The sequence below is a fragment of the Microtus oregoni genome, unplaced genomic scaffold (genome assembly GCF_018167655.1).
Source record: "Microtus oregoni isolate MIOR12 unplaced genomic scaffold, Mior012 000028F_ref0000031, whole genome shotgun sequence".
Taxonomy (NCBI): domain Eukaryota; kingdom Metazoa; phylum Chordata; class Mammalia; order Rodentia; family Cricetidae; genus Microtus; species Microtus oregoni.
The window spans coordinates 12,822,508-12,848,741 of record NW_024543087.1 but is presented as its reverse complement, the minus strand read 5'-3'; the positions used below and the strand labels follow the sequence as shown (position 1 = coordinate 12,848,741).

At 46.4% G+C, this 26,234-nt stretch overlaps 1 protein-coding gene across 1 annotated transcript in view; it reads left to right on the top strand.

The window, feature by feature from the left end:
• Window positions 1–9,983, top strand: part of Trank1 (tetratricopeptide repeat and ankyrin repeat containing 1) — an 88,446-nt gene extending 78,463 nt beyond the window's left edge. Inside the window, exons 19-23 of the mRNA XM_041677004.1 lie at window positions 640–785; window positions 1,737–4,786; window positions 5,530–5,628; window positions 6,513–8,062; window positions 9,900–9,983. Of these exons, the coding sequence (XP_041532938.1) occupies window positions 640–785; window positions 1,737–4,786; window positions 5,530–5,628; window positions 6,513–6,613 (3,396 nt within the window). The 3' untranslated portion in view covers window positions 6,614–8,062; window positions 9,900–9,983. The remainder of the gene's footprint in view (window positions 1–639; window positions 786–1,736; window positions 4,787–5,529; window positions 5,629–6,512; window positions 8,063–9,899) is intronic.
• The last annotated feature ends 16,251 nt before the right edge of the window (window positions 9,984–26,234 follow it).

Genomic DNA, 26,234 nt, shown 5'->3' with positions numbered 1-26,234 from the left:
GTGCTCTATCACCAAACTGTATTCCAGCCCTGAAAATTGTTTTTCTTAGCTTTATTTCATGAGACTTTGTGGAGCAGTTTCAAGTCATAAAATTCATTTAATGTTTCTCCTAAGATTTGAATTGTTAGGTTTTGTTGGAAACATTTTACTTGCAGGTCACAGATAATCCCATACATTTTTCTCAATAATTTTTGTATCTAAACCTTTGAACTTTTATTTTTTTTGTATATGGGTGTTTTGCCTGCATGTATGTATGTTTACTGCATGTGTGCAGTATGGGAGGAGGCTAGCAGAGGACATTGAATCAATCCCCTGGGACTGGAGGTACAGATGGTTGTGACCTACTGTGGAGGTGCTGGGAATTGAACCTGGGTCCTCTTGCAAGACAGGCAAGTGTTGTTAACTGCTGAGCCATCTCTTTAGCCCCTGTATTTAAAACTATAATCCACCAAGACTCCATCTTTGTATATGATGTGACCTGGAATTTAACTTTCCCCTTTATTTTAAAAGGAATTAGTTTTTTATTTTATCTATACTAAGAAATAGATACATAATCACTTTTACTATTCATGTGTTAGTTTTTTTAAGATTAAGAAAGCCTAGAATACTTTAAATAAAAGCAAAACTTTACTGTTGTAGATAAGAGACGCTGCCTATTTCTATAAGCGAAGCCAGTGCTTCAAAGATGCCTTCCGGTGCTTCGAGCAGATCCATGAATTTGACCTTGCACTTAGGATGTACTGCCAAGAGGAGCTCTTCGAGGAAGCCGCTGTTGCAGTGGAAAAGTAGGTGGTTTTGTTCCTTCACATCTTTCTGCCTTCTCCCTTCTCTCAGGGGATGGCCTGCTGTGGTAGGTACTCTGATGCTTCTGAAGTGGCTGACCTGTCAGTCTCCCTCACAAGAGAGCTGCTTCAGTGCAGTCTCAGAGCTCCTTGAGAGTGGATTCTGCCTCTCAGCTTCGCTCTTCGCTCTGACCCGTCATCATAGGAGAGGACTGGAGATGAAGGATGTGTCCTGGCGTGTTTATAATAGGGTACACTGACTCTAACAGTGGAGTGCAAGTGCTCCTGAGAGCGATATCAGTGTAGCATGATTCCAGTCATGCACACCGAACAAAAGAGAAGAACTGCAAGCTAGGTAAAAACAAAGACTGCTATAGCCACCGTATGTCCTTTTCAGTGTCACAGTCATGTTTGTCAAAGCTGAAACCCAAAATGGTTATTATGTTTTGGTTTTCAGTATGCATAAATTTTTCCTGGACAATGAAACATTTCTAGAAATGTTTGTGTACCAGACAGCTTTAGGTCTTTTCTCTAATATCTGCTCGTGGGAGCTTTAAGTTGCTTTGTACTGCATTTTGGAGAGACTTCTCTTTTTGCTGATAACAAGTTGACATGTGTACTTTTTTGTCAGGCCCGCCAACAGCTAATATTGACATGGAGACTTACTATGAATTATAAAAGTTCAGCCTTAGCTTAGGCTTGTTCCTAACTAGTCCTTATAACTTAAATTAACTTATGTTTTTTAAATCTCCATTCTTGTATGAGGCTTGTTACTTCATCTGTACTGCCCATCCTGCTTCCTTCACATCCAGCTGACGATTCCGCCTTTCTTCTTCCCAGAGTTCTCTCTCTGCCTGGAGTACTGCCTGTATTCTCCTGCCTAGCTATTACACCAATCACAGCAACACATATTCACACAGTGTACAAATGTTCTACAACACTCTGTCTTTGCAGATATGAAGAAATGTTAAAGAACAAGACCTTTCCCATTCCCAAACTCTCCTATTCTGCCAGTCAGTTTTACTTGGAAGCTGCTGCAAAGTACCTGAGTGCAAATAAGAGCAAGGAGATGATGGCTGTCCTTTCCAAGCTTGACGTAGAAGATCAGCTGGTATTCCTGAAGTCTCGGAAACGCCTAGCAGAAGCGGCAGAATTGCTTAACAGGGAGGGTCGGAGAGAAGAGGCTGCCCTGTTGATGAAGCAACATGGTTGTTTCCTGGAAGCTGCCAGGCTCACTGCCGACAAGGACTTCCAGGCCTCCTGTCTCCTGGGGGTTGCCCGCCTCAATGTGGCCAGAGATTCTGACATAGAACATACAAAGGCTATTCTGAGAGAAGCACTTGATCTCTGCTATCAAACTAGCCAGCTGTCCGGCATCGCAGAGGCCCAGTTCCTGCAAGGGATTATCCTCAGGGACTTTCAGAAGCTTAAAGATGCCTTCATCAAGTTTGACATGCTCAACCACTCAGCAGGAGTGGTAGAAGCTCTCTATGAAGCAGCCAGCCAGTGCAAGTCTGAGCATCAGAAGGTTCTGGCCCTGGCTCCAGGGGGCTTGGAAGTCCTTCTCAACCTGGTCAGGGCCCTTAACAATGTAACAAACAATGCTGAGAGGGAAATGGTCAAATCTTGCTTTGAGTTCTTTGGAATTTCTCAAGTGGATGCCAAATATTGCCAGATAGCCCAGAATGACCCTGGGCCTATATTAAGAATAATTTTTGACCTGGATTTCACCTTGAGTGAGAAGAAAACAAAAGAACACTTCTTAATAGTGACTGATCAAGTGAAGTTAGCCCTGAACAAGCACCTCTTGAGCAGACTGTGTCAGATCACACAGATCCTGCTGGGGAAGACCTACCCAGGGGTCTGCATGAGATTTATTGTGGGTCTGAAATGTGAGGATGAGAAGTGTGAGGATTTCCACAGGCCCCTCAGGCGCTGCGAGGCCAAGTGCATGGTTCAGTCAAAAATGCACCTGGTGGCAATCAACGGATTGCTTCTGGAAGCCAAGAAAGTATTCCCTGAGGTCTTAGCTGAAGAACTTGAAGAAATAGACTGTATTTTGTCTCTAGATACATATGGCCTTTGCAAATCCTTTCTAAACCTCCTCTTCCCTCGGCATTTCCATCAGAGAATGCTGTCTGAAAACCCTATGGCATGCAGAGAAATCCTAAAGCCAAATTACAAGTTCTTCCGCTCCTTCCGGTTTGCCTTGAAAGAGTACATCCAGGACCTTTTTCATAAAGAAAGTGCACACAGCCGCAGGGAATCCACAGACCTGTGGCTGAGTGCCATGCAGGCTTTCCTGCTGTCCTCCAGCTACCCTGACGACTTTGAGAAGCTGCTTCACCAGGAGGAGGACAGTTACAACCGGGAGCTGAAAGCCCTCGAGTCTGACAGAGAGGACAGAAACAAGGTCAGGGGCTACAGAATGAAATGCGTTGAAGGGAAATTTGGCATGTTGGTGCCCAACAGGGAAGATGAGAGTGTGGAGAAGTCCTATCTGTGCTTCATCAGGCTGCTGGAGAGTTCCATGGACCAGCTCTATGTGCATAGGAACCCTGAAGACTACAAGAGGCTCTTCTTCCGCTTCATGAACGTCCTCATTAGGAGATGCAAAACACCTCTGGTCCCCAGCATTACCAACACGGTGGTGCTGCTGGAGTTGCAATTCATTCACTGTGGCGTGGTGCTGGCCCGTCTCTGGAAGAATGCCGTCTTGTGCCTCCCCAAGAGCTACATTGCACTCTTACACTTCTGGGAGTTCCTGTTCAGCAAGAAGGACAGGGAATCTGGGGACGTGTTCTCCATCATCCAAGAGTACAAGCCAAAGGATGTAGCCAGAGCCATCCGGGACTTCCGGTCCCACCTCTCCTACCTTGTCAAGGTGCTGTGTGGTTACGAGAATATGAACTTCAATGTCTTGCTTGATGCCTTCAGTGAAATAGACTATGTGATCTCAGGGGAGGCAGAACGGACACTGGTGCTGTGTTTGGTGATGCTGGTGAATGCGGAGGAAGTCCTACAGCCCTTCTGCAAACCGCTTCTATACCGCCGTTTCCGGGAGATCGAGACAAGGCTGCAGTTGATGAGTGGGAATTGGCCAGACCAGGTGCCCAAGAGGCTGCTGAAAGTGGTACAGCGGGTGCTGATGGCTGTCAGTGTGAAGTCTGTGGCTGAGGCGCTGCAGGACCTGCTCTTTGAGCGAGATGAAGAGTACCTGGTGGATTGTCACTGGCGGTGGGACAGTGTGCATACCAAAGGCACTGTGGTCCGTGGCCTCTGCCATGAAGAGGTCAGACTGAACCGCTTGCTCTGTATGGGCCCTGTGGACCAGTTTGCTGACCCAGAGTGGGATTTTGGTGAAGATGAGACACATGAATTAGAGGAGTTGGCCCTGGAAGATCGAGATCATTTTCTGGCTGCCATTCTTTTCCAGAAGCAGCGAAAAGCCTTGATCCAGCGCAAGCTGCGCAGAGCCTGCCTGGTGGTGTCACTGTGCATCAGCTGGAGAAGATGGATTCAGACAGAGCACAGCAGCGAGGAGGCTAGGGAGCTCAGGGTTGGGAACTTCAAAAGGGCTGATGTAGACAGGACCCAGTGTGACCTGTGTGGCGTGAAGTTCATCCGCAGCCCCGAAAGTTACTTCAGTTCTGGCAAAGCATTTGAGGGAGCATCGGAGGCTGTGATCATTTCCAGGGCTGAGCTGGAAGGGAGAGAGGGTCGAGAGAGAATCAGTGAGTCATATGAGCAGCACATTCACTTGGAAGGTCACCGGAGGCAGCAAGCAGCCTACCAGAAATATCTGGAATTTTTCCATGAAAAGGTGGACCCGGCCATAGAAGAAGGCAAAGTAGTGGTGCAGGACATTGAGCAGAGCATCTGGATCCGTGGTCACCTGGGCTCCAAGGAGCAGAGCCACATGCTGCAGAGAAAGGTGCAAGAGCACATCAGAAGGGTTTCAGATCTGGTGGAAGAGCTCTACAGGCGGAAGGCCTGGGCTGAAGGTGAGAGCCCGCCGAGGATTGGTCCAGGGACTGGTACTTAGGGTGTAGAGGTGGGATGTTAGTATTAGCAGAAAGACAAGAAAAGGCTCTTCTTAGATTCTAGCAATATCTCACTGTTGAGGCCATCCTCAGTTAAATATGTGTGATTAGTGTAAGCTGAGATAGTTTCTCTGGGTACTTCAGATGAGAAAGTGGCTTGCTGTCTAATGCTATGGAGCAGATACAGAGAGGATGTTTAAAGTCGTGAGAAAACTCCTTGAGGTGCCTTTGCATTACTCACCCAGTGATCTTTCCTGAGCATCAGCAAGATGCTGAACCCTAGGGTAGGAACTGAGGACACAATCTCTTCTTGGGGTAGCCTTGAGTCATGCTCAGTGTGAGCCTGTAATAGTAAGTGCTCTCATCTGCTCTGCAGTCAGGTTTCCCCTTTGCTTCTTTATTGGCAGTTTCTTAGCAGCACTGGAAATTAGCATAAAATGAACAAAGTTACATTGAAGAAGTTCTGTATTCAGTCTCTTTCCCCACGTTAGGGCTTAATGACCTTTTGAATACAAGTTTCCCAGAAAGCTTTGCTTTTGGTATTCCGCAGGTGCACAGCTGTGGCTCTGGGCTAGCATTTAAGGCAGCCTGTGCTTGTGCTGGCAGAGGCAGCTTTGGGATGTGGGGAAGCTGGCATAGTGCTTAATGCTCTAATACCTGAAGCCATCTCTTTACTCAGAGCCTCTGTTCTTTGGTTTCTGTAGCCGAGGAGGTGATGACTCAGCAGGTCAAAATTCTGGCTTTGTCCGTCAAGAACGCACAGGAGTGGCTAAAGAAGACAGAGCTCCGCTTAAAAGATGAAGGTAAGGCCTGTTCTCCTAGAACAGGTGATACTTTGGATCTTGTGGGTTCTGGTACTGCTGGCTTCCAGTTGAGTGTCAGGTGGGTTTGTCAGTGATGTCAGGAGTATCTGCCAAATCAGTGATAGAATTTCTCCATCTGATGAAGGGCATTATTCTGGACTTGTACTTGCTTATGAGTTATTATAGATGTTCAGTCATCGTTCAAACTCAGCACAACAACTCCCAAGGATAGGTAGTCCTGTAAAGCCATCCCTTGATAGGAGTGTTTGCCTATGCGAGTCTATCACGTCAGCCAGTGGGGCTCTAAAGTGTCCAGTAGAGGCCAGCATGGGCCAGTGACTAGGAGGGCTGCAGAGGGCTCCACCTTGTGGAAAGCTGACCAGGTTTCCTAGCAGGAGTCACACTTTTCTGTGATACAGGATTTCTTCCCTCTTGCCCTTCCCAACTGCCGCACCACAATTCTTCTTCCTCTGAGTGTTTTGTCCGCTTGGAGACCCTTCCAGATGCTACTGGAAAACCCTAACCTTCAAACTGAGGAAAGCTTGGAGAAACTTGGTACAAATGCCTTTGCTATGCTGTAGTCCCTTCTGGGTACCAGGACTTGGTGATTATTTCAAAAGAGATAATTGTCATATCAGCTCAAGGAGCCAAACTATGAAGCTTTAACACTGGAGAAGAGTGCTTGCTTGGGTTCTGCTTGGGAAGCAACACCAGTGCACAGTGGAAAGTTCTCTTCTCTGCCACCCTGGCAGGGAGCTTCATTTCTTTACCTAAAACAATGATTTCAGAAACATCAGGTTTTACCTGGATGTTAAACTCTGTTCTGTGGTAGAAGAGGAAGTTGCCGTTTTCACGTGGGTTTTGCTTTTTTGCTTCCTAACTAGGTATTGTTCAGGAAGAGGAATATGAAAACGAAGTTGAAGACTTTGGTGAACTCCGCCCTAGAAGGCGTTCCCGGAAATGTGGAAAGCAGAGAAAATACTAACATTTTCATACAGCTATTGCCTCTTAAACCTTCAGAACATTCCATCCTGTTTTAGAATTCTAAATGCTGGGGCAGAAGAGAAACAGAACATGAATTAGTATTTAAAAAGGACACGTTTGCTCTTCACTATTATTGCCCATTTAGTGATAGCATAGGGTCAGATTGCTCCCTCAAGTGTAGGGACCTCCAGTTTTTCAAGTTCAGGTCTAACAGTAGCCCTGCTCCCCCAGACACCACACATGTCCAGTTATGGGGGAAGTAGTTGAAAAGAGTGCTGGAACTTCTCTGCCCAAAGCTCAGACTCCCTGGCTCATCACCACTGTGTGATGAGTTGGCAGCAGAGGACTAGGCATTTAAGATTGGCACATCTCATCTTGGAGCGCCCCTGCTCCAGGTCAGGAAATTCCTCTGCGGATCCCTTATCTCCTGCCACACTGCTTTAAATCAGCAAGTAGAACCAAGACTTTTTGTGCCCAGAGTTCATTTGGGCCTTGCCATCAGCCACCCTGAGCCTAGACTACCTTCTGGTTGTCTCAGTGGCATCTGTGGTGTATTTTCCTTTTCTCCAGCGACTTTTCTGCCACCCCCTTTGTGATCATTCTCAGCTACTTGTGCAAGTCATGGTTAGACTACCTCAGTATGTAGTCAAGCATCCGCCCAGCAGCCTTTGGACGTCCTTTTCATTCAAGGAACCTTTGAGGGTGTTTCCAGCCTGCTCCAAGGTGGTCTTGCTTTTGCCTTGTGTAGATGATATGAGAAGCGCCTTGCGTATACTTTGTATGTCTATATTTTTTGGTTCTTCCCGCTATATTTGATACCCATGCTCAGGTTGACAGCTCGAGTTTCTGCCTGCTGGGCTCTTCAGGTGGGAGCACGGACAGAGGAACCAGTCTTCTGATGGTAGTCTTTGGGATTTGGCTGTGGATCACTGCCATGTGGCCTGTAGGCCCTGCCAGAGGACTTGCATGAGGCTTATGTTCCCCTCCACCCACTGCCAGCAGCTCTCAGCCTGGGCTCATTTGGGAAGCCTTCCTTCCTCTGATGGTCACTGCCTGCCCTCTTGCTACTCAGCCCAGGCTCCCATGGTCCCTGGAGGCTTCGTCTCACCACAAAACCAGCTTTTCTTCCACGTTGCTGCTGCTATTACTGCTCACGGTTGCCCTCCATCATCTTTCTAAAGATGCATTTCATCGAAATGTTTGTTTGGTAATTTTATTAAGTTATGTTTCTCATTTTCCAGATTTTTTTATGAACTTGCCAGAAAAAAATATCTAATCAAATATTGCTGTCCTATCACAGTTTTATAAAGTTACAGCATCTCTCTTATCTGCTGTTGTCTTTTGTTTATTTACAATTCCCTTTGAGAACAAATGTGTGACTGTTGGTGCTGACTCCCAGGCCGCCGGTTGTTGCTGACTTCCTGTGCCTGCTGAGATGGAGAAATTCAAGGTCAGAGAAACATAGCTGAGTGCAGCCTCTTATGTGTTGCTGAGGACCAGTCTTGTACAAATTCCTTTCAGTCTGAGTGTTTCTGTACAGTAGGTTTTGGAGTGCATGGACTTTGTCAATGCTGTGTACCAAGGATCATGGCCCTAGAAGGTGGGAGGCCTGGAATCAGATTCCTTCCCTGCCCATAGTGAGCTGAATAACCTGAGATGACCCGATGAGCACAGTGTTCAGGTGCCCACCTTCCACAGGGCCTCATGACAGAGATCTGGTGCAGTGAAGAAACAGTGATGACAGAGAGGCCAATTCAAGAGCTGGGCCTCAAGTTTCTCTTTAACAAATTGGCCTAAGATCCCTTCCCATCTGACAGAGGAGGCCTGTAAGTTGTAGAATTTGAATACCTTCCGGTCTTGGTGCTGTGATGTCCATGTTCACTTACATGAGGTGGCAGGACATGATCATCTGAGCTGGAGCACGCCAAGTGTTCCATCCTGGGATTTAGATTAAGGGTCTCAACTTTCCTGGGCACTGCCATCACTGCTGTCGTGTGAGCACCTGGGCTAGGGCCTGTGGAAAGGGTGAGATTGTGGATAGATGGGACTTACACTCCTCCCTCACAGGAAGGACCTGCAAGCCAAACAGTGGGGTTATTCCTATGGCCTAGGAAAATGATCCGAGTTTCAGACTCTTAAATCTTAACAAAGCAACTTGTGCATCTTATGCAGTCTTTATATGAAGCATTTCATTTGTATTTTTAAATGCTATTGGCCCAGAACATGGGAGCCACAGGCAGGAGAACACCCACAAGTTCAAGGCCAGCCTGATCTGTGTAGTAAGTTTCAGCTCAGCCAGGATTACCTAGATCATGTCCCCAAAACTTGAAGAAAAAAAAAAAAGAATATGGATGAAAGCTTCCTACACCTACCACTCTTTCCCCATTCTACTCCATACTATATTATGAAAGATCTCCTATGTGTATGTGTGTGTGTGTGTGTGTGTGTGTGTGTGTGTTTTGCAGTTATGCACCCAAACCCATTCTAAACAGCCAGACTTGCTGCTTCCTGTCCCCAACCCAGGACATGAGCGAGAAAGAGACTCAAAGCTCTGCAGGCAGGGGCACCTGGAAACTAGAATGGACCTGGTGTCTTAGTGTTTTTATTGCTGGGATAAGTGCCAGGACCAAAAGCAACTTGGAGGGGGAAAATATTTCATCTTAGAACTCTCAGGTCACACTCCATCCCAGAGAGAAATAAAGGCAGGAGCCTGGAGGCAGGAACTGAAGCAGAAGCCAATGGTGGAGTGCTGCTTATTGGCCTGCTCTTAGGGCTTTTCTGTGAGTGGAGCCCACCAACATCAATCATTAATCAACAAAATTTACTACAGACTTGCCTATCGTTTATTCTTACAGAGACATTTTTCTTTTAATTGAGAGTCCCTTTTCCCACACGACTAGCTGTGTCAAATAGACTAGCCAGCACAATGCAATAATGGATCCACTTTGCAGATTTGGGGCACAGTGCTGCACTAGCAGTATGGTAGTGTCCCCTTTTCTGGGTCATTTCTCCCCAGGTACAGCTTCCTTAGGGTCTGTGTGGCACAGGAGTCAGAATTCACAGGTTCTTCAGCCCGTGGAAATCAGAATTTTCTCAGTCCCCTCCTCCCTAACTGCTACACCTCTCAAAATGAAGGTGCGCTTCCCAGCAGCTTATCTGGGCCTAGGCTGCCTTAAAAGTGTGCCAGGGTCCATATCTATAACTGTCACTGTCTGTGTTCCCCAGAGTCACCCTCCAGTTTAGAATTTGGAGATACCCGTCTCTGATGCAGATGTTTTTTTTCCTAGGTGATTGAAACTGGTTTTTAGCCTGATCTTGTCACTATAAATCTGCCTCAGAGAGTCTGCCTCTGGAACAAAATGTCAGTGGAGTGGTGAGGTGCCATCTTCCCACTCAGCAACCCCTGTTCCCATCAGCACAGAGTTTAAGAGTTCATCGATAACTTTGACTCCACTCTTCAGGGAGAAGCCAAGTCTTTGACAGTGAGACAGTGGAGCCTCCAACCTGACACCCACTCACTCACCCTCCCTCCCTGGGAAAATGCCCTTCCTCACTCAGGTGGAGGGAGAAGCCATCGATCAGCAAGGTACCTAGGACATGTGTGCGTGCATGCATGTGTGCATGTGAGTGTGCACCTTTGTGCCAGCCGGTGTGTGGAGGACAATAATAGGTACCTGTACTCACCATCCACCTTATTTGAGATAGGGTCGCTCCTGTCTGCTACTGCAGGCTAGCTGGCCCTCAACTTCTCAGGGATTCTCCTTTGCTTCCCAGCTTCTCAGAGGAGCCCTAAGATTACGTGCGTATGTGCTACTGCACCCACATTTTTCTGTGGGTTCTGGGGATCAGAGCTTAGGTCGTCACGCAGTGTTTTGCCAGCTGAGCCGTCTCCCCAGCACTGCTGGGTGTTCTTTAGGTGAACTGTTTAGAAGAGCGTCTCCAGGTCCTGCAGGACTCCAGCGCTGGATTCTGCTGTCTGCTTAGGATATGCACAGTCACTACGTGATTATTTGCTGGGACTTTGGCTGCCACAGAGGAGCAAGTTGCAGCCACCACAGTATCTGGAGTGACACCTATGATGAAAATGTGACTTCCTATACTGACTATATGAATCCATACAACTCTTGGAGTCCAGATGGGCATTTGTAAAATGGAAGTAGCGACCTAGCTTCTGGTCTGACTGTAAATGCCTTTTCCTCCCTGCCTACCTTCTACAGATGAACCAAGAGTCTGAAATGATTTCAAGTAGGGATTTGTGTCCTGAGCAGGGAGGGTGGTCGCAAACAAGGAAGAACTCAAAGGACAAAGCTGGGCCAGCTTTTGTGTACCCTTTGTCGAGAGGGGAACGTTTGTAAGATGGCTTTGTTACCAAGGCCTATATCCTTTTAGAGCTGGAGCCTATTTTTAACTTAGGTTTTAATGGTTCTACAGGCCAGCTGTTTCAAGAAAATATGTAGGTCAGTCTGTGATTTTGGGGAGTCATCATTTTTAAGGTTAGGGAGTGAGATGGGGGAAGAGAACACAAATAATTCTGGAGTTTCTGGAGGCGTCCACGGAGATCTCCACCCGCCCTGTGGAAAGCCGCCACCCAGATGCACCGTCTGGAGGAGCTGCATGCGGCCTGGAGGAGGAATATTCTTTTGTTACACTTCAAGTGAAGCATGCTGGTTCTTATTCTCTCTCCACTTGCCATCACCAAGCCATGGCTGGGAGAAGACTGACCAGACCCATGTTGGGAGGCTGTGGGGAAGGGCTCCCTTGCCCACTGCACAGGGTGAAAACCCTGACAGTATCTACTAAAATGAACACCGACTTGCTTGCAGATCCAGCACTCTTTATTCTTTGCAAGAAATTTAATTTGTGTGTGTGTGTGTGGGGGGGGTTTACCTGCACATATGTACATGTGTTTGTGTATGTGTGTGTGTGCGCACGTATGTAAATGGAAACCTCAGTTATCATCTCTCAGGAGCCACCAATCTTCTCTTTTTGAGACAAGGTCTCTCAATTTTGCCTGAAGCTCACTGGTTCCCCCCATTCAGCTAGGCTGGCTAGCCACTGAGCCCCAGGAATTTACCCGTCTCTGCCTTCCCAATACTGAGATTACAGATGAGTGCCATGCCCAGCTTTAATTCCATATGAATTCTAGAGATCAAACTCAGGTCTTCATGAGTCATCTCTCCAGCTCAAAATAAAGTTTTGATTGTGGCAAATTTTATATAACCATAAGATTTACCATTTTGTTTTAAGCGTGCAGTTTGGTAGTGTTGGATATATTCATATTGCCATATAACCCACCTCCAAAACTTCTACAGATCTATGACAGGAGTCACCCACTGACACCAGCTCCAGCTCTCCCATCTCCGCAGGCCCCAGAAGCCCACTCTAGATGCTTTATACAAGTGTCTATTTGTGTCTGATTTCTTTCACTTGGTGTAACATCTTCATGGTTTATGCACATTGTAACATGTGCCAGAATGTTCTCTTTTTTTCAGGTTATATTTCTGTTATGTGTTAAGTAATTACCAGCTTCATTTTCAGGGATTCATATTAGAGAACATTTCTACAACTGACAAGTAGATGCTTACTTCAGGGTAGTCTTGGAGAATGCAACACTTGAGGCACTTTATTGTTGGGGACTGCGGACCACCAGACCCTGAATTTCTTATAAACAACTTGTTTTTGTCTGCTCGGAGCAGCCTGCAGCTGCTCTGAGCACAAGACCCTTATGGCAGGGGATTGGTTCTGATGAGTCTGCAGCTGAAAGATCCCGAGAGCTGTGGCATGGCCAGAGTCCTATAAAAGCTGCCCCTGAGCATAATAAAGTGGACATTCTTGGCATTCTTGTCTCAAGGAAGTCCCTGTGGCCCCTAGGTACGTCTGTCTCTGTCTGTGTGTGTATGTTTTAAATTTCAGCCTAGTTCCCATAGCGCGTGTAGCAAGTAGAGCGCGGAATGGAACTGGGTAGTTTTACAAGTGGAGGCCCTCAGTGAGATCGCCCTCGGGAATGGTGAGGGTGGATTAAAGATGGCGGCTATGTGTGTTATGTGTGTTTGAGTAAGCATTTAAAGAGACAGAGTATAGACAGTTTATAAGTCATGAAAGGATGGAATGTGCACAGAGAATTTGGATTATGTATGCTATTGTGTTGCCTTTTGGTTGGTTGACTGGAGAAAGACATTTGATTCTGGGAGCTTCTAAAAAAGGTATCTTGACTTTAAAATATGAGTCTAAGGATATGTTGCTTTGGAAAAAAAGGTTCTGCTTTTGTTTCCACAGAAGATGAGGATCTGTGGATTTCTTCTAGACTGGTGTGGTTTGATGGACCAAGACCCCTGAAATGTGGTTGTGAATATCTCCTAAGATACAACGCCCCCAAACAGCAGGAAGTAGTTTGGAGAGAGAGCTGCGCTCAAATTCCCTAAGTGGTTGTTTAATTGGGGCTTGGGAGTCTGTCCGCCATTGCGGGCCTGACTAGTGGTTTGCAGGAGTGCAGGCTGCCAGCTCAGGTCCCTTCTGCGATTCCTGAGTGTGGGGCCTGCTTGCTAGAGCCCCCATGAGCGGAGAGGCAGCAGCTGGAGCAGAGCTTTGTGAGGGAGGCAGCCAATTGCTGTGAGTGCACATGGAGAGGCCCAGAGGCACTGTGGTTCCTGGCTCTGCGGTTCCTGGTTCTGTGCACCCATGGCGTGAGTGGAGGGCTTTGGAAGGCACGTTGTCCTGGCCTAGTCAGTGCCCGGCCTGGTGGAGCTGTCCAGGCTGAGACTTCCGGATCGCTGAAGGCGGCTGCTGTTGTCACCACTGCGGCCTCCTTCCTGGCAGCTGGAATTGCCTTCAACCAGTTGGCTGCTGTACTGGTACCAGCATTGAATACATAGCATGAACGTGTTGGCAAGGGCATTTTCCAACCTTATGGCCATCATATTTGTGCCATGCCCATGCCAGTCCAAAACCTTTGTCTAATTATATAGAAAAGGGGGTTATGTTGGGGACTGCTGACCACCAGACCCTGAATTTCCTGTAAACAACTTGTTTTCCTCTGCTCTGAGAAGCCTGCAGCTGTTCTGAGCACGAGACCCTGATGGCAGGGGAGTGGGTTCTGATGAGTCTGCAGCTGAAAGATCCTGAGAGCTGGGGCCAAAGCCCTATATAAGCTGCCCCTGAGCACAATAAAGTGGGCATTCTTGGCATTCTTGTATGAAGGATGACCCATGTCCCCGTGTCTCTGTCTGTCTGTGTGCGTGTGTTTTTAAGTCTCCAGCTTAGTTGCCTGCTTGTGTACCTTCCTGTAGTGCAAGCACTACATTTTAGAAGGCTACAGGTGCATAAGAGACTTGGTAGTTCAACACACTTTTGTCAAAAAATAAGTAAAAGCGCAGTCCAGAATTGTAGATGGTGTTGACCTTGAGAAATCTTTAAGAGGCAGATTTCATAAAATAGTTTTTTTTTGTATTTGTTAACCCAAAGCAATGGAAATGTTTCTGGAAGTCAAACTGGAGAGAGAGCCAAGAAGATAAATGTTTGTTGTTCAAAGAGATGGTTGGAAGAGAATTTGTTCTGATGCTTACGAAGAGGCACCTGGGTGTCAGCAAAGCCCTGGAAGAGGTGCTGCCATGTGTTTCATGGTGTCGAGAAGCTAATAGGAAAAGCCACTCTTTGGGACACCCTTGGAGAACTGGCCTCCCACTCATCTGTAGCCTCTGTTGCATAAGAAGGAGCCTCACCCCTAAGGTTGTTTGTACAATCCTTCATCCCAGGCCCACCTTAAGTCCTGCTCTGGGTAATCTTGACTCTCTCCTTTCTACCTTCCTGCCTGAGAGCATCCTTGCCCTCGAGTCCCAGGACTGGCACTTCCTTCTCCTCCCTCCCCTGGGTTTCCTTCAGTAAAAACTGAAGTCCTTCACACTGGCTCACACAGTCTTTTCTCCGTGAATACTGCGACAAATCCAAGAGGAATGCCACTGCTGCTGAATCTACTGTGCAGGTGAGATGGGGGCTTAGAGAACTCTATGGAGCCCTGATGCCCGGCATTCCCTCCCTAGCCACACTCTATGTAACTTCAGGTGGTGTGGAAGCATGGTGGACTTGTTCATGAAGTTAAGCATACCTTCTTCCCTCTTCCACTCCATCATCGGCTCTCTCTCTGTCTCTCTCTCTGTCTCTCTCTGTCTCTCTCTCTGTGTGTGTGTGTGTTAGTATGCACACTGCATACAGGTGCTTGATGAGGTCAGGAAATGGCATAGGATCCCTGGGAGCTTGAGTTACAGGTGATTGTGCGCCACCTGCTGTGGGAGCTGGGAACCAAGCATGGATGTTCTGGAAGTACATGCTCTTAACCACTGAAGCATTTCTCAAGCTCTTCCTTTGGCTTTTTTTATGCTGTCCTTGCTGGTACCAATGGGAGTGGGAGCACATGTTTTCTCATGGTCACTGCCCAGGTGTAGGCCGAGCCCTTTTACAGAATCTGTTTTCCTGTAGAGCTGCGAGGACTTCTGTCATCTGATAGAGACCCCAGGATAGCAGCATTGGCCTCCTCCAAGAATGGAGAGCTTCTCACAGGATATGTTCCTGGGGACATAGGACTATACACAAGTATAGGTGCTGGCATTTTCATTTTAGTCATCGCTGGGAAAAAAGACTTCCTGGGGCGACATGATGTTGGAAGGTGGCTGTATAGAAGGCAGGACACAGTCTGTCATCGTGAGACTTTGTGGTCTTGACAAATATCAGAGTCCTCCTTGTCAGCCCAAAGCAGTGCCCTTGATCTGTTGTGTTGGCTCACCAGCACTCTGCTCTCAGTAACCCAGGCTAGATAGTGCTCTCAGGGAGGCCTAGGCTCTGACAGTTCACTTTTCCAGAATTCAGTATTTCTTCTATCAAGAGCTTTCTAATGGGCTAAGAACATAGCTCAATTAACAGCACTGGATTAGCCTTCCTGAAGCTCTAGCTTTGCTCTCCTGTGTATGCTTGTAACCCCAGCTGTTGGGAGGTAGAAGCAGGACGATAAATTTAAGGCTATCCTCAGTTATATAGTGAACTGATTAGAGGCTGCCTTGGGCTATCTGAGATCCAAGGTGACCTCTAATTGATTAGATTTATTAATAGAGATTATAGAGATTTCTGGTTCACATTTTAAAAGCAGTTTATTTTTATTTTATGTACATGCATGTTTTGTTGCATGTATGTTCATGAACCATACATGCAACTGGTGCCCACAGAGACCAGAAGAAGGTGTCAGATTCCTTGGTACTGGAGTTACAGATGGTTGTAAGCCACCACGTGTCTACTGGGAAGTCAACCCAGGTCCTCTAGAAGAGCATGTTCTTAAACCACTGAGCCATTTCCCCAGCCACCCCAAACCAACATGTAAACATTTTAGAGCAAAATTCTTTTAGAATGAAAATATATTCCAAAGATGCTAAAGCTGATAGGACACATGCACTAAAGGAGTTGGGACATGGCTGGGCAAAGCTGTGAAGAAGGCACCCTCCCTCCCCCCCTCTGTGTATGTACACACATGTGCATGCGCATGCATGTGAGGGAGCTGGGGCATGCAGGAGGGTACGTATAAGTGAATTTATTGCCTATTCTATTCCTTTATGTTATTTTCAAAAGTTCAAAAAATGCACAGCCTTCCTGAGGGTGTCCAGATGGAATTAAATCCACTGTAGATGAAATGCGTCGAATCTGGGAATGTTTCTGAGAAGCAGTCTTGGCCAAGGAACGAACTCTGTTTCGTCTACCCTCGCTACTGGAGATATTTTAAAAAGCGAAGTGGGAGCATGCAGTATGAAAGGATCTAAAAATCCTTTTGTCATCTTTGTGCTGACGGGAGTAGGTGTACGTGGGAGGGTTTTGCAGGGAGAGGGACATTCTGCTCAGTGTTGGGTGGGATGCCTGTCCTTGGCCTTACTGTTCCAACAGCTACCCTATCATCAATAGCCAGGGCCCCTTTAAGCATGGGTTGGGATAAAACAATTCTCCCATGTTGTCACCTGGCTATGAACTGCCCTAAGTTACTCCATATTGTATAAAACAATTCTCCCATGTTGTCACCTGGCTATGAACTGCCCTAAGTTACTCCATATTGTATAAAACAATTCTCCCATGTTGTCACCTGGCTATGAGCTGCCCTAAGTTACTCCATATTGTATAAAACAATTCTCCCATGTTGTCACCTGGCTATGAGCTGCCCTAAGTTACTCCATATTGTATAATACTTGGCTTTAAGGCTGTGCTTTGCCCCCAGATACTATCTTACAAACAGTATTTGGCTCCATCTTTGAATATAAATACTAAGATGACTGCACCTTGATGACCATGTAAACAACACTGTCTGGCACCATCCACAAGGCACAGACAGATTAAATACCCGTTCTGAAAGGAAAAAGGTGCTACCCTACATTTGTCAAAGTAAATTGACTGCATGCATACGGATATATTAAAATCATGCCAGAAAAGTCAGGTCTAAGAAGTTCAGAGACACATCAGACTGAGGAACATGCTCACTTGGACGCATAAAGAAGAGGACACACTGCATGACCATGAATTTATGAGAATGTAATTTGTTGCAGCAGTAGAAAATACAGATTAACATTCCTCCAGCTTCAGAAAAAATGTAAAATGAATAGTTCTGAGAGAAAAAAGGTATTATCAAGAATAGTCACAGGCCGTTTAGGTTGTACGTAAGCAGGGCACGACAGTTGGTAATATTTCAGAGGTACCAACAGCCCTACCTTTAAAATGGTTAACTTTGACATCAGAAAAATTACAGGTACTGGAACAGCTGGTACAGGAGCAGCTAAATTCTCAACATATTGAAGAATCGACTAGTCCTTGAATTCTCCAATATTTGTTATTAAAAAGGAATCTGGACAATGGCAACATATCTGAGAGCTATTAATAAGGTGATCCAACCAGTGGGCTCTTTACAGCCTGGGATTCCCTTGCCTTCTTCATTACCAAAGGGATGGTCTATTACAGTGATTGTTTTAAAAGACTGCATCTTTACTATATCTTTACATGAGCAGGATAAAGAAAAATTTGCATTCATAGTGCCCACTTACAATAATTATCAACCTGTTAGAGGTGCCAGTGGAGGGTCCTGCCACAAGGAATGTTAAACTGTTCCATGTTGGATGACAAATGTTGTTTTTCTGTCTGCTTAATGGTCACACCTGAAGCTACTGATATGTTAACTACCATCTGTGCCTCCTGGCCTGCAGTCAGCCCTTAGCTTTACAAATTGCAGCCTGCTGGGATTTCTGTCCTGCCAGCATCAGCTTGGCCTCGGCTATTGCCATTGTTTTTTTTAAATCTAAATTGTTTCATTTACCAGTAAAGACTCTGGGAGTCAGATGTTGGGGTGAAAACCTGCTAGATCAGAGAAGTTGGGAAGCAACCAGATGATCTTTCTTTTTGGCTTGAGATCCTGCAAAGAGAGCCTCTCCACAGCATCCCAAGCCAAAAAGACCAAGAATCTCAAAGTCCCTCCCTACTCCTTCCTGTGTCTATCTGTATTGCTTGGTTCTCTGCGGTTTCTATGGTTAGTTCTTGTAAACTAGTCACTGGCTTTGCCCCTGATCCAAGGTTAGTTCTATTAACACAGTCTCAGAGTTTCACAGTGTGAGTGTGAGATGTAACTTCAAAGTCACGAGGATGGCACAGATGGCCAATGTTAAGACGCTGAAGTGCGATTCTTCTGGAAAAGTCCACACACACACACACACACACACACACACACACACACACACTTTGGTGTGTATCCTTTCCCTAAGTGTTGTTATACTTCTAGTAAAGTCTAACTGTTTTATATTAGTTTGTCCTGAAATACTTTTCCATGCTATGACCAAGGATCCAGTTCTCCCCAAGTTGGGGTTCCTAAAATACTATGGGGACTCCAAAGCCTGCTGTGGCTACAGATCACTGTCTGTGCCTCCATCCTGCCCCTGCAAACATTTCCACTCAGCTGCAGCATTATATCCCTCCTTGAATGCCTCTCTCCTAGGCATCCAATTCCAAGAGAAATTTCCAAATCCTTGGGTGCAAATTTACCTCTTTCTGCCCTGGGATTCATGCTTTGCGACCTCAACCTCGGAGCCCCCAGGCTTCTTTCTGTTGTAGGACTTTGGAGCAGAAGGTAGAATAGGGTTCTGGAGTATGACTTGCCTCTTCCTGCCCTGAGCTATCCAATGAAGCAGCAGTACTGAACATGTGCAGCAATATAAACGGAAATGAAATCAAATGGACAACTCAGTTTCCCCGTTGCATTAACCACATTTAAGTGCTCTGAAGACACATGACTGCTGGTCACATGTCAGACAATGCAGGTAGAAAATAGAGAACACTCTGCTTACCACTAGAGTTCTGACGGCCAGCTCCTGACTGCCTGACCCCATGTTAAACATACCGCTGGCACACAAATTGGTGCCCAATGAATATTTGTTGAACTAAAGTTTCAGAAGGAGAAAGAGATCCAAAGGCCAATGGTAAAATAAGTCTTAGGGTCTTTGGGCCTGCTCTGGAGACGTCCAAAGTGAAGTTACAGCTGGCCCTAAGGTACAGAGGCAGGGGTGGATGGGGGAAGGGCCGGGAGGGGAGCATCTGATGCTCATTATGAGCACAAGTTTTATGGAGGGCTGGGGGTGAGCAGTTGCTAGTTGAGACACATTTTCCTGTCTAGATGAAACACGTTTTCATTCACAGCTTCACACGGGATCAGGGCCAAGAGTGTGCACTTGAGTGGGTACATGGGAGACTGTCATAATGTTTGAGGAGGGCTGTCTCATTTGCTCCTCATTCCTCTCTGCTCCTCTGCCCTGCCCATCCAGATGGCTGGATTCCTGGGGGACCAGGACACCCTGGGCTGAGCTGAAGCTGAGAGGGAAGCATATGGGTATTCTATTGAGATAATGAGATGTGGTCAATGGGGGAAAGAGCTGGGCTCCATGCAAGTCTGGGAAACCTTCAGCTATGTGTCAACCTAAGCTTCAAACAGACATCAAGAGCAAACTGGTTTCCTGGGAAATCCCCGCTGTGGGTCCTCGGCCATGCATGGGAGGCTCTAAGCTATGTCAGGCTCAAATCAAGAAGCATATCCCTCCCTTTCTGAACTCTGCTGTTGTTTCTATAGATGCTTCTGGGAATTAATATCACAAGATGATTTTTAGGACTGCATGATAATACCATTATGTACGTTACACACCCATTTTCCTTATATATTTATCAGCAGGTGGGCGTGAGTTGTTTCCATTTTGTGTGCGTGTTATCATTGCTAGTGCTGCAGTGAACATGAGTGCCCTGATATCTGTGATATACTGGTGACATTTCCAGTATCTATCCAGAAGGAAGGTTGCTAGCTCATACAGCATTTGATTGTCAGTTCTTTGAGGAACCTCATTATTGTTGATCACAACACTATCAAAGACTAGATTTTTCTGGACCAACCAGATGACTTCTTTGCAAGAACTGTTTTACTCCTGATTTGTCTTCAACCATAGGATATAAAAGTTATGAGTCTTGATGACTTCTGTACTCTATGTTTTAGACCCATGTCTTAGTTCGGATTTTTATTGCTGTGAAGAGACACCATGACCATGGTGTAAGAGAACATGGACACAGAGATACACAGTGGTCCTAGCCAGTGCTGACCATTGCTGTTCTTGACATTGTTGAGCTTGAAAGATGTTTCAGAGACTGGGGACTTAGGTCAGTTGGTAGTTCTGGATTTTATTAGCTTACACTAGGTGTTATCACATCGTCTTGGCGTTCATGAGGTGGAATCTTACAGTTCAGACGTTCATGGTCATCCTTGGCTACATTGTGAGGTCAAGGCAAGCCTTGAAAAAAATAGATGTCTTATTCTTATCTTTCTCCGTGTTCTGGTATGAGGGCTACTGATGCTGCCTCCTTCCCATCCCATGTGCTTGTCTTTTCTCTCCTTTATGATCCTAAAACTTAGCTGCATGATAGTGGCAGGCATACACCTTTAATTCCAGCAGTTGGGAAGCAGAGACAAGCAGATTTTTATGTTCGAGGCCAGCCTGGTCTACATAGTGATTTCCAGGATAGCCAGGGTTACACAGAGAAACCCTGTCTCAAACAAACAAACAAATGAAAAAACCAAAAACAAAGTTAAAAACCTATAACCAACCAATCAACCAACTAAACAAACAAAATCCCCCACCAAACAAACAAAAAACAACACACACACACACACACACACACACACACACACACACACACACACAAAATCCAAAAACCATGGGACCCTGGGAGAGAGCTCTTCTACTTGGTAAAAATGAGCTTTGCCCACTGGGTTGGAGGCTGTCTGTCAGGTTTGCCTGTGGCATGGCGCTGTTGCCTAGCAGCCTGGTTCAGATGGTGACAACAGTCGGCTGATGAGATATAAGACTCCCCCTCTGCCTGCCTCTCCTCGTGTTCTCTCCTTCACCTGGAGATTGATTATTGTAGGACCAGCCAGGGGAGAACCTTCCTGCCCCTCTGGCATCTTTCAGCTCCACAGCTTTTGTTTACTATTTATTTAGTGTGTGTGTATGTGTGCAGGCACGTGGAGGCCAGAAGTTGCCACCAGTTGTCTTTCTTACTTTTTTTTGAGACAAGGTCTCTACTGCACCTGGAGCTCACTGATTGGCTGGTCTGGCTAGCTGGTGAGTTATAAGGACCTGATTCTGGTGCCCAGGACTGGGGTTACAAATGCACACTGCTGCCCTGTTTTTTTAATTTATTTTTTATTTTTTTAATGTGGGCACTCGGGATCTGAACTCAGGCCCTCATGCTTGCATGGCTAAGTCATCTCTCTCTCCAGCCCCTTCTTGGTTAGTTGTTGGAGGGTCTCACTGTAGAGTCTGGGATGGCCTCCATCAGCAGTTCTCCTGCTTTTGGCCTCTGTAGCCCTGGGATGCCTTGTTTTCTTCCTCATTGTCTGCCCCCTTTCCACTGGGATGCTGTTTCCCAAAGAGTCAGGCATTTGTCTTCATCTTCCTCTCTCCAGCTCAGATGGTTTCTTTCCTTTATCAAACATTGGGGGGAGGGCAGTAGAAATGTTAAACCTTGGAAGGACAGTGCCAAGCCTAGAACTTATGCTGGCTCATGTGCAGTAGTCCCCAGATACATTTAGACTTACTGTTTTTCATTAGAAAAAGAAAGAAAGAAAATGTGTGTGTGTGTGTGTGTGTGTGTGTGTGTGTGTGTGTGTGTTGTGTGCATGCACACGCTCACATGTGCAGGTGCCCGTGGAGGTCAGAAGAGGACAAAAGATTCCCTGGAGCTGGAGTTACAGGCTGCTGTGAGCTGTCTGGCTTGGGTAATGGGACCTGAACTCACACCCTTTGCAGGAGCGTTTTCTTAACTGCTGAGCCATCTCTCCAGCCCTTTAATTTGTTATTCTCAAATGAAAGCCCATCTTTTCTCCTTGTTTCTTACTCAGAAATCCCTAGCTCTCTTTCTCCTTCTTCCACTCCCACACACCAAGTCCCTGGAGCGTTTTTTGGGAGCATGTGCGGAGCAAATGGGTCTGGAAAAGCCTGCCGAGATGTGCACAGTTGGTAACGGCTGTGTTTGGTTGTTGCCATAGCAACTGTTTATGAGACAGCACAGATAAATCCCCAGGGTGTTGCTTTGTCATGCTGGAAGATGGATTTTTAGCCTAACACCTATATGGCTTCCATGGACAAGGGAAGGAAAATTGAATTTGCTTTATTGGGAGTTGAACAATGCCTAGAGGTTTTATATGAAAAATGACAGAGACCAAGTGGCTTATAGCAAACAAAATTATTCCAATATACAAATATTGAGGGAACATATTCAGTCCATAGCCCCTGGAGAGAGATCTCTAAAGGAAGCATTATTGCAGAGGCCAAAAAGAGTGAGATTCCAGTTGGTATTAGACTTTATTTAGCCTTGACTGTCCCTTAGGTCAGATAACACGTAGAACACATTTGCAGCTGGTTATGAATATTTCATGTCATGTCCTTTCTGGCTCTTTGATTCTATTTGCATCTTGCCTCTTTCAGGAAGATCACCCCTTTTACTCAATTGAACACTAGCTCCGAGCACTTGTGTGCGCCCAGAAAATAGGCTGTGCTTTTCACTGCCCTATCCTGGAGATGAAAGGGTTTGGGATGGTTTGGGAATCAAGGGGAAAGTTGAGGTGGATTGTTCTTTTGGGTAAAAGATTTCTCAGAAGAGTTACTGACACCATGCACATATAGACAACAGCCTGGGGGAGGGTCTCAGGAGAGTTGGGGCCCACTAAGCAGAGTGGTGGGGGTGCAAGGGGTGTCTTTTCTTGTAGGTCTCAGAGGAAAAGGGATGTTTCATGAAGTCAAGGTGCCTTGATTCCCCTGAAGATAGCAAGGGAAAGAAAGGGTGGCCTAGAATGTGTTCCTCTGAGGATGTGGGGTTACTGAGGAGGAGGGATCCATCTAGTTGAGGTGGACCCATCATACAGATGAATAAGGGAATGTGTCACTATCAGTAACCCTCCCTCTGAAGTCCTGGAATCTGGTCTAAAAGCTTCATATGGGAAGTAAGGATGACATTTGCCTAGTCCAGGTCTGGGCACTTGGTAGTCTATTAGGAGGTTAGAGATCCTCAGACAGGTTCTCCAGGAAGGTGGCGATGAGAAGTCTGGTTTGCACTCTACCCCTGACTATGCCTATCTGGTTCACTTGTGTAGCTTCTGCACACAGCCACACAGCACTGGTGTAGCATGTACTTGGATAGCTGTGTATGAGGACATGTCCCCATAAACTCAGTAGGAGGGTCAGGAGCTCAAGGCCAGCTTAAGCTACACAGCAACTTTAAGGAATTTGGTATGACCCACAGTGAGATTGGTCCTCCTGCATCAACCAGCAATGAAAACAGGCATGCACTTAGAATGATCTTCCGGAAGCAATTCCTCAATTGGGATGAACTTTTTTCAGGTATGTTTAGGTTTGGGTCACGTCAACAGGAACACTACTGTAGAGTAGCTCGCGGAGGCCAGAGGAAAGGCTGAACTCCGTGGGATGCACAGGTCAGATGTACCATAGGGATTGTTGGGAAGGGAGGTGGTGGAGTGGGTGCGCAGATCCGCTTCCTTAGTAGGAATTAGCTGAGGAGCCAGCGAGATGGCTGAGCATTAAGGAAAGGTGCTTGCCTCTAAGGGTAGAGGAAGATACCCAACTTCCATAAGTTGTCCTCTGATCTTCATGTACATGACTGTACCTATATACATGCACACACACACAGACACACACACGGTAAATAAATGTAAAAAAATTCAGCTCCAAATGCCAGTAGTCTTAATGTTGATACACCTTGTACTAGATGTGAAAACAACATATTTTGGGTTCATTTTGGATGGTAGGAGGAGGTCAAATAAAGAATTACTAATTGCTTGTATATTAATTGCCTGGGAACATACCAGTATTTTTTGCTGTTACTGTCTTTAAAGGTTGGGTTCCATGGGAAACTCACATTGAGAGGGAGCTTAGTTGGCAGTATGTTTATTAAATAGAACCCTTGGGATCAGTACTGATGGAAGGGAGAGGAAAGAAGCAGAAGTGGGCCAAGGAAGAAAACTTGAGCTGCAAAGCAGAACAAATGAGAGCCTTGAACGACCTGCTGGGGAGCTCAAGAGCCCCAAAGAGACCTAATGGCACCGGATGAGAATGGCCAGGCTTGCTCAGTAAGTGGGCCAGTAAAGTGTAGGCGATGCCCCCAGGGCTAATAGCTCAGGACTGTCCCCTGCTGGGTCCAGGGCCAGCGCCTCCTTCTGCAGCCTGACACAGTGAACATCTTATTTGGAACTTGGCAGCATGAGGCAGTAGCTGGAAATGTCAGAGGTAGAGACTTCTGGAAGACAAAATATGGAGGAATGAAGAAATAGGACAAATGGCGGAGGTAGGTAGGGAAGCATACGAGTGGACATTCCAGGGGCCAGGTCAGATGCCTGCCAGATGAAGCACGATTAATAAAACCTCAGGGTCAGAAATTTAGGTTCAACCTGAAGATCTGAAAAACAAAACAGCCAACCACTGGCTCTTACCTTGACCCCAGTCTGAAATGGCGATCCTGCCTCCAGGAATCTCAGAATGAGACTGTGTCTGAGAAGCACGTACTGGCTTTGTGGGAGCCTAGGCAGTTTGGATGCTCACCTTACTAGACCTGGATGGAGGTGGGCAGTCCTTGGGCTTCCCACAGGTCAGGGAACCCTGATTGCTCTTTGAGCAGATGAGGGAGGGGGACTTGATCGGGGGAGGGGGAGGAAAATGGGAGGCAGTGGCAGGGAGGAGGCAGAAATCCTTAATAAATAAATAAATTAAAAAAAAAGAGATTGTGACTGAGAGCTGTCTTCCCCCCTCCCTCGTTTTATATTCCTCTCTAGGGGTGGGATTAAGGGCATGCACCACTGGGATTAAAGGCATGCACCGCCCAGTTTCTATAGCAACTAGTGTGGCTTCTAGTATTAAAAGTGTATGTCATTGTGGTTCCTGGTATTAAAGCTGTGTGTTATTGTGGTTCCTGGGATTAAATGTACGTGTTACTATAACCTGATCTATAAGACTGACCAGTGAGACTGCTTTACTCTCAGATCTTCAGGCAGTCTTTATGTTTTAAAATTCAATTGAAATGCCACTACAGCCAGATACAGCCCCTCCTGTGCGACTCCATCAAGCTCCTATTGGTCTGTGTTTTTACATAGCGAGCATTTGCAGAAGCTGATCTCTTCACCCCCTCGTTTGTGTGCATGTGTGTGTGTGTGTGTGTTTATGTGTGTGTGATGTGTGATGATGCAGGTCTGCTCTGAGTGGGGCTGGAAAAGCAGGGTGGCTCAAGGCGAGATGAAGAACATCCAATGTGGTCGCACTACAGGGTTCTGGAAGCTCTCAGCTTAGAGGAAGAGGGCCTCTCTGCCTCTGGTCCCACCCACATGCAGACTCACAACCCAGGAGGGTGTCAAGATGATCGATCAGTAATTATTAGGACAAGGGATGGAGAAGAACTAGCTTGCAGAACAGACCTCCATGCGCAGGAGACAGCGATCTTGCACTTTCTTCTTGTTCTTTAGGGGAGCAGGGCTATTTTCTTTAACATAACTTTTTTTTTTAATTCGGGAATTTCACATTATATACCCTAGTCCCATTCTTTTCCCTATCCTCCATGTCTGCCCTCTGCCCTTGTAGCTTCCCCCACAAAAAGAAAAGAAAAAAATGAAAGAAAAGTAATAATGATTAAAAAAACAAACTTCACTTCACCCCTCCATCTTTCCCGCCTTTCCATCACATGTTGGTTCGTTTGTCACAGTGGCATTGGGAACCGCCATGTGTCGTGCACTAGACCCTTTTGCCTAAACAGCTTGCAAATGTTCATCGCAGTGAGTTGTTGATCTGGCTCAAGACCCCTGACTTCTGCTACACCATCAATACTGAACCCTCACCAAAGCTACTCTCAGACATCCCGTGCCCTGGGTCATAGAGGTCCTATGCCTATGGTTCTGCAGGACCAGTCCGTTCATGCTCTCCAAAGGGTCATAGATGGGATAGACGTGGACCACCTCAAAAGCCTAGATATGGGCCTGGGTATTAGCTGAGTTGGTTGGCCCAAGCCACCACTGGTGCTCC